General features: G+C 40.0%; 3 protein-coding genes across 3 annotated transcripts; all 3 read left to right on the forward strand.

Annotated features, from left to right (window-relative positions):
• Positions 1-30: 30 nt before the first annotated feature.
• tomm40l (translocase of outer mitochondrial membrane 40 homolog, like) lies at positions 31-3,185 on the forward strand. Its single transcript, XM_085901177.1, has 10 exons — positions 31-128; positions 612-826; positions 900-967; positions 1,110-1,202; positions 1,392-1,493; positions 1,565-1,670; positions 1,741-1,863; positions 1,988-2,064; positions 2,138-2,240; positions 2,327-3,185. Exons 1-10 carry the CDS (start codon positions 31-33, stop codon positions 2,464-2,466), a joined length of 1,125 nt encoding a protein of 374 aa, XP_085757303.1. The 3' UTR covers positions 2,467-3,185.
• Positions 3,186-3,369: 184 nt separating this feature from the next.
• On the forward strand, positions 3,370-4,853 carry apoa4a (apolipoprotein A-IV a). The gene is made up of 4 exons (XM_085901179.1): positions 3,370-3,529; positions 3,614-3,661; positions 3,814-3,964; positions 4,193-4,853. The coding sequence occupies exons 2-4, from the start codon at positions 3,622-3,624 to the stop codon at positions 4,761-4,763; spliced, it is 762 nt and encodes a 253-aa protein (XP_085757305.1). The 5' UTR covers positions 3,370-3,529; positions 3,614-3,621; the 3' UTR covers positions 4,764-4,853.
• A 907-nt stretch (positions 4,854-5,760) lies between these two features.
• apoea (apolipoprotein Ea) lies at positions 5,761-6,957 on the forward strand. The gene is made up of 4 exons (XM_085901178.1): positions 5,761-5,834; positions 5,918-6,059; positions 6,121-6,408; positions 6,584-6,957. Exons 1-4 carry the CDS (start codon positions 5,792-5,794, stop codon positions 6,900-6,902), a joined length of 792 nt encoding a protein of 263 aa, XP_085757304.1. The 5' UTR covers positions 5,761-5,791; the 3' UTR covers positions 6,903-6,957.
• The last annotated feature ends 413 nt before the right edge of the window (positions 6,958-7,370 follow it).

A 7,370-nucleotide genomic window follows, 5' to 3' on the forward strand; every position in this document is an offset into this window, starting at 1 on the left:
AAGTCGTAGTGACATCATAGATCTGCGACAATGTCCGTATATCCACCAATCCCTTTTGAGGACCTTGACTTATCCTCCAATCAAATTGGAGTTCTACTTCCGCATGCTCCGTCCTCTGACGCAACAACGTGAGTACTTTTTCTTCATTCATTCTGCCAATTTTTCAAACGTTATCTGTTTTAAAGCAGTTGTTACCCGCCCCCAAAAACCTTTTAAAAGTTTTACTTAAACCTCCAAAACTGCCAATGAATTGCAAACCATTGATAGCGTGCATGAGGGTTGATGTAACTGAGCTAGCTTAGCTGCCCATTCAATGAACATGTTAATAAGGGCTAACTGTTTGTGACAAATGTTGAACAGTTGTGAATTGTTGAATTGACAGTTGTTTGACGCAAAAAACTTTCATCAAAACAACTTGTCATACAATCTGACATATTAACGAAAACGATCAATATTACACTACAAATAACATCAATCAATATATATCATAGTGACAGGAAGAACTATTAGGATACCCTAAGGTACAATTAACTAAGATAATAACATTTTTCACAAAATGACTTCAACATGACCTGACATGCCACTTAACCTTTCTCCTCCTGACCTTGCAGAATGGGGAGTGTATTGGCCGCTGGCTCCCCTAACCCACCGCCACCGTCCCCAGCTGGTGTGGCTGGTCCTGGCTTGACAGTGCCACCCGGCTTTGGGATGCCTTCAGTAACTTCAGTGCCACCCATGACCGGGCTGACTTCAGCGCAGCCGCAGGAAGAGACCAATCCTCTGCCTAATCCGGGTACATTTGATGAGTGTCATCGCAAATGCAAAGGTAAACGAGATGATCGTCGAATAATATAGAATACAGTGAACCCCTACTATATCACGGTTCACTCCCTCCTTAGATGTTTTCCCGATGCAGATGGAAGGCATCAGACTAGTTGTCAATAAGGGCCTTAGTAACCACTTCCAGGTTTGTTGACTTACTTTTTATGCTTGCATCCATATACTGAATTGATGCGACAGTGAATATGTAATTCACTTTGACTGGCAGTTTTCAAATTAAATAGGAACCAGAATCACATTTAATAGAATATATATATGTATAAATTCAGGTGAGCCACACTGTGTTGCTGAGCACTTTGGGGGATTCCAGCTACAGATTTGGTGCCACATATGTTGGACTAAAGCAAACAGGTCCAGCAGAGGTATGGCCACAGTAATATTTGAATTATTTATTTGTATTTATTGTTACACAGCATTTCAAGGGATACCACGATAATTGTGTTAAGCGTTACAGTTAAAATGAAATAGCAATTTTATGTTATGTGCAAAAGCATAGATTTATTTTTAAAATTTGGACATTTTGAACAAAACTGAGAAACTGCTGTGTTCAGTCTTTTCCAGTCATAGTGGGTGACATGGACAACCTTGGCAGCCTTAATGCTCAAGTCATCCACCAGATCAGCAACAGCGTACGATCCAAAATGGCCTTCCAGGTACATTTCATATAGAACCATGAATGGCATGAAAATGTATATAATAAATCTTTAAATATTTTTTTTTTTAGACACAGCAACATAAATTTGTCAACTGGCAAAGCGATGCCGAGTACAGAGGGAAAGATTTTACAGCAACAATCACACTCGGAAATCCCGATGTCCTTCAAGGCTCTGGTAAGGTCACCTACTTTTATCATTTGTGTCCTCCACATTCACTCATTTTATGTATTGGTCCACCTGTCAGGTATCGTCGTAACGCACTACCTTCAGGCCCTCACGCCTGCGCTGGCTCTGGGAGGGGAGCTGGTGTACCATCGAAGGCCATCAGAGGAGGGTGCTGTGATGGCTTTGGTTGGCAGGTACACAGGTGAAGCACTTTTAGTGTCCAGAAAATCAAAAAAAAAAAGAAGCCAAGTGTGCTTGCTTCAAGTTATGTCTCACTCCAATAAGTTTTTGTTCACTCAAGTGAATGGTGAACCTTTTTAACTCAGGCAACAACTACATCGCCACGGCGACTCTGGGATCAGCGGGCGCTCACGCCACCTACTACCACAGAGCTAATGAGCAGGTTAGTCCACCTCTCTTTGTGTTCCGTTCATGCTCTTTGTTTCACAGCGCACTAACCATCATATATTGCGTAGTTGCAGTTGGGTGTGGAGTTTGACGCAAGTACTCGCATGCAAGATACGAGCGTGTCCTTTGGCTACCAGCTAGATTTGCCCAAAGCCAATTTACAGTTTAAAGGTACGCTACATTTTTTCTTGGCCCCACACTATTAAATATGGAAAGAATGAAGATGATGAAACGACCATATGATTTCCTTCTCTCAGGTTCAGTAGACAGTAATTGGGTGGTTGGTGCAACTCTAGAAAAGAAGTTACTGCCCCTGCCTCTCTCCTTGGTTATCTCCTCCTTCCTCAACCATAACAAGAACAAGTTCCAGTGCGGTTTCGGTGTCACGATCGGTTAAGATGAGCGCTTGCACGTTTAGTGATCTTAGCTGGATGGACTCGCTCACTTTTGTACGCATAAAGGAAAAACTATTTAGCACTTAAATATTGATAACAGACCTTTCAGTTGTTTTCATGTTATTTAGTTCCTGTTAAAGCTCATATCAACTTGATGGACATTTTTACATATCTGAAACACATGAACTGTTGCTTTTTTTTTTTTTTTTTTTTACTGTAAAGTGAAGGATAATCTTTTTTTTTTTTTGACAGATGTCACTTTGTCTTCCTCGCTTAGCTTGCCTTTTTTTTATGTTGCATACACTGTGTGTTAACTCTATTATACCTGTCGAGACCTGGTCAAATAGATTTTATGAACAAAAACAAAGCAAAAATAATGGTCTGTCTTGTTTTCTTTACTTAGCCATGAGAAGTTATTGGACAAAAAAGCCACAGCCTCCCAGAGAGTTTCATTGTGGTATGTAAATGTTTTTATCCCTTGACATACTGTGCAAAGCTGCACAAATAGTTTACTTAAACAATGAATTATATTTTCACCATACTCTGTGACATCACCCATTTCATAGCAGCATTGATGCAGAACTTATGAATCCAGTTGTAGCAACAGTGAAATAGTAGCTGACCTGCTATCTTATCCATTGATGTGTTGGTAATGATGTCACAACTCATCACAATTGACATGTGACGGAGTGACCTTTATCATGCTAAAATAAATCATACCAAATCAATTGTTTTTTTCCATTAAAAAAAAAAAAAATCCTTTGAATGTTTTAGCTTTTAATTTAGCCAGGACAAATGCAACAATTCATTATATTTATGATATACAGGAAAAACCAAAACAATTTTGTAAATTCATCAATCATTTTATAAATGATTGAACACGAGAGGGTCTTCAGACCAGAGTGATCGTATCAAGGCTCTTGAATTGTGCAACGCAAGTGACAACCTCGCATTCTCAGCTGGACTTTACTCCTCTGCTACCTCCATATAAACTCATTCATGCATGCTGCAAGCAGGACTCGTAGTATTCAGCAGCTTTCCCAACTCTGCAGCTCATCCACAGAGGTAAGAAAGCCAACACCAGTTCAAATGTTTTGGATTATTTCATTTTTGAAACTATCTGAAATCTGTCTGTTTTCTCATTTGCAGTTTCAATCATGAAGCTCCTCCTGGTTTTCCTTTTGGCTGTTTTTGCCGGTAAGATGTTCTAATTTGGCACGATCCCACCCAAAAATTAATTCAGATGATTTCATTCAAATATTTTGAATTTCAAAATGAAATACAACTGAACTGTGCAATCCTGAACAAAATAAATGGTGCAGAAAATCGATGAACCTTTCTATCTCCAGGTTGCGATGCTAAAGTCATGCAGCAGAATCAGCCCAAGCCGCAGATGGACATGATCAAAGATGCCTTTTGGGACTATGTTGCCAAGGCAACATCCACGGCTGACGACTCACTGGCACTGATCAGACGGTCAGATCTTGGAAAAGAAATCAAGTAAGAAATGCCGAAATAGTTCGGCTCAAAGCGTAAGTGAATTAAACTCGTGGCCACTAAGGAGCGCTCAAGAGCAATGGCCTTAATTTTTCTTCTGCGGAATGTAAAATAATCCCAGTCTGCTCTTGAACTATCATTTTTAAAATAATACTTTTATTTTATTCATGACAATACCTAAAGCTGAAATTCAACATGATGATATATGATACGTGATGCTTGTCTCTGCAGCAATCTTATTTCTGGGAGCACCGCCGCCATCGACAGATTCACAGATGTTCTCCGCACTCACGTAACTCAGGACTTCACGTCGCGCTTCTTCGACCAGGCTGAGCAGCTGAAGATCCGCCTAGAAAAGGATCTGTCGTCCATGAGAGCCCACCTCAAGCCATATGCCGACGAGGTGGTGATGCACCTCCAGGAGCAGGTGGAGGAGCTGAAGAAAGAAGTATCATCTTACGTTGAAACCATGGATTCGGAATCTCTCAAGGCCGTCCTGGTGAAGAAAAGCCAGGAGCTGAAGAGCCACTTGGATAGGAACGTCAACAAGCTGCGTACCCAGATGGTTCCTTACACTGAGGAACTTAGGCAGAAGATGGAGAATAACCTGGAGGAGTTCCAGAAGAGCATCATGCCCCTGGCTCAGAGGTTTCACAGCCAGCTCACAGAGAAGACTAAGGAAATTCAAGAGAAGCTGCTTCCCTATGGGGACCAGCTGAGGGCCAAGCTGGACATTGACACCCAGAACCTGAAGGAGCAGCTGGCTGCTCTCTGGGAGTCCTTCACCAAGATGACACAGTAAAAAGTTGTCAAGAGCTGGACTCAACATTGCAATATTCTACCTCATTTTGATTTCAAGTCTGTTTTCTGTTCATATTTGACAGTTGCCCACTGCAAGAAACAATAAAAAAAAAATTGAGATGTATTTCTGTTGTGCTTATTGTGTTTGATGAAAGATAAGATATGAATCAAACTGGGATGAAACCAAGAAGTAGCAACTATAAAAAATTTTTTAAACATTTTTAAAGCTTTACCAAAAATCATACCATTGTAAAATATACACGTGGGATTTAGGTGTAATTTTTTTTCCCCCACTCAACTCACGTTTGTATTTGTGACTGCAGTTTATCTTGAAATTAGATAGGTAGGCTGACTTAAAAATACAAAATGTGAGTGGTATAATAAAGCAATAAAAATTGCTGTCAAATCACATTAGATCAAAAACAAAAAAGCAACCCTGGGAATAATGGAAATCTGGTTAAATAAAAATCACACTATCAAATAAATAGAAAAGTTGAAAATGATTAATTCATATAAATCTAGAGCGCTATTAATAATTCTGCTATCAATAATTCTGCTATTAATTTAACTATTTGTTTTTATTGTTTTTAGAAGAGCACTTTAATAATATATTGTGAGCTCATAAATTGGCTTCCATTTCAAAATAATTTTGCATAAACATTACCACGTCATTTACATCATACTTTCATTGTATGGATCCTGACAACAAAGATCTCAGATCAGATCTTTCCAATTTTGACCCGTGACTCCAAGTGTACGTCAGAGTGCAACGTGGCGCCAAAATAACACACACAGCAATAAAAGTTGACAACGCACTTCACGATGGGAACTTCGAACGCCCATGTGACGTTTACTGGATCACATCACCGCAGGCCGATCTGTATAAATACACAGCGGCGAGCTCACTCCACCTCGTTGGTCACCTGCAAGTGCTTGGTAAGCTTTTCTTGCTACATCATAATTTTATTTATAAATCTGATTTTAAGAAAATTATTCAATCTCATTTCAGCTGTCTGCTCCAGTCTCAACATGAGGATCTTTGCGATAATTGCCACCCTCGCAGTCATCTCAGGTGAGTTTCTTCTGTCAAGTCATATCACTTCAATTAAACATAAGAACATTCAGACTTAAATCCTTTCATTGGGTTTTGACCAGGCTGCCAGGGGAAGAGTCTCTTCCAGGATGACTCGGCGATGACCTGGGAGGAATTCTTTCAAAACTATATCACAGAGCTGAATACAAAGGCTGACGAGATAGTGAAGGACATCAGGAGCTCCCAGATCAGCAGAGAACTGGAGTGAGTTTGTTAATGCATTTTACAAAATGGCTCAGCCCTAACTATGTATGACTCCCTCCAGAACCCTAATCCAAGACAGCATGGCCGAGCTGGGCACATATAGAACCAACCTGGAGGACAAGCTGGTTCCGTACACTCGGGAAACGGCTGAACGTCTGGGGAACGACCTGCAAGGCTTGCTCGAGCTTCTCCGTGTGCGTGTGAGCGACGCCAGAGAGCAGGTGGAACAGTACCAGCAGGAACTGCAGAGCATAGTGGAGCAGAATTCCGAGGAGGTCAGAGTCAGGGTCGCCACTTACACTCGCAAATTGAAGAAGCGCCTCAACAAGGATGCCGTGGAGATCCAAAGGTTAGCATCAATATTATTTTTGCATCATAGTACTACCACAGTCTTGATATGTACAGTAGATATAAAAATTCTACACACCCCAGTTCAAATGTCATTTTTTTCTGATATAAAAAATGAGACCAAGATACCATAAAAGTAAACCAACTGTATCTAAAGTAAGCTGTTCTTCTCTCAGGCAGGTTTACACCTATTTGGAGAAGCTCCACGCACGCACCACAGACAACATCGATGACTTAAGGAGCCGTATAGATCCTTATGTTGCTCAAGTGCGAGACAGCACCCAGGCGAAGATCACCAACGTGAATGACCTTCTGAGGTCCCAGGTGGAAAGCATGAAGGACACGATTCAGACCACGGCGGAAGACATCACGAAACGCTATGAGAAGACCTCGCAGGACCTGTACAACACCATGCAGGAGAAGGTGGAGGAGCTTAGGAGCTGGTTCCAGCCTTTGGTCTCCATGTTCAATGACAATATATATGTAAACCAATAATCTAAAAATCATCTACCACTCTGCAGATGTAAAATGATGATTATGGGGTTTACAAATAAAGAAACTCACTGAAATAAAAAGAGTTTTAATTTTATTCAATACCATATGGTGGATTAAAGCTTTTTTTTTATAGTAAGAGTAACAGAAGAACAATAATCCCTGAAAAGAAAATATTAAATTGATGTTCGGTCTGCAATTTTACACAATTTACCCTTTCACGTCTCAATTAACCGAAATATTCATTTACTGTACAGTACTGTACATTGTTTACTTAGTAATAAAGTTATATTTAAAAAAAATGTAATTAAATCGTCATTCTGTGACAATTAATTTCTACGAATAATAATAATTATTTTACTTTCTTATTGGTTCTGAGAACAATATTTGGTTGGGAAAGTTGTGTTTTCAATATTGCAAATATATTATCATTATTAAGGACCTCCACATGTGATCCTACGGCACCGCGAA

Source organism: Syngnathus leptorhynchus, chromosome 20 (assembly GCF_054491065.1).
Source record: "Syngnathus leptorhynchus isolate UIUO chromosome 20, UIUO_Slep, whole genome shotgun sequence".
Classification (NCBI taxonomy): Eukaryota; Metazoa; Chordata; class Actinopteri; order Syngnathiformes; family Syngnathidae; genus Syngnathus; species Syngnathus leptorhynchus.

What these genes read in the sequence shown, in the direction of transcription:
- tomm40l (XM_085901177.1), top strand. Translation starts at nt 31, where the DNA reads ATGTCCGTATATCCACCAATCCCTTTTGAGGACCTTGACTTATCCTCC. An exon ending in GCCTTAGTAACCACTTCCAG is followed by an intron (nt 968 to 1,109) that starts GTTTGTTGACTT and finishes GTATAAATTCAG; the next exon opens with GTGAGCCACACTGTGTTGCT. An exon ending in ACCACAGAGCTAATGAGCAG is followed by an intron (nt 2,065 to 2,137) that starts GTTAGTCCACCT and finishes TATATTGCGTAG; the next exon opens with TTGCAGTTGGGTGTGGAGTT.
- apoea (XM_085901178.1), top strand. Translation starts at nt 5,792, where the DNA reads ATGAGGATCTTTGCGATAATTGCCACCCTCGCAGTCATCTCAG. An exon ending in CACCCTCGCAGTCATCTCAG is followed by an intron (nt 5,835 to 5,917) that starts GTGAGTTTCTTC and finishes GGTTTTGACCAG; the next exon opens with GCTGCCAGGGGAAGAGTCTC. An exon ending in CAGATCAGCAGAGAACTGGA is followed by an intron (nt 6,060 to 6,120) that starts GTGAGTTTGTTA and finishes GACTCCCTCCAG; the next exon opens with AACCCTAATCCAAGACAGCA.
- apoa4a (XM_085901179.1), top strand. Translation starts at nt 3,622, where the DNA reads ATGAAGCTCCTCCTGGTTTTCCTTTTGGCTGTTTTTGCCG. An exon ending in CCTTTTGGCTGTTTTTGCCG is followed by an intron (nt 3,662 to 3,813) that starts GTAAGATGTTCT and finishes TTCTATCTCCAG; the next exon opens with GTTGCGATGCTAAAGTCATG. An exon ending in GATCTTGGAAAAGAAATCAA is followed by an intron (nt 3,965 to 4,192) that starts GTAAGAAATGCC and finishes TTGTCTCTGCAG; the next exon opens with CAATCTTATTTCTGGGAGCA.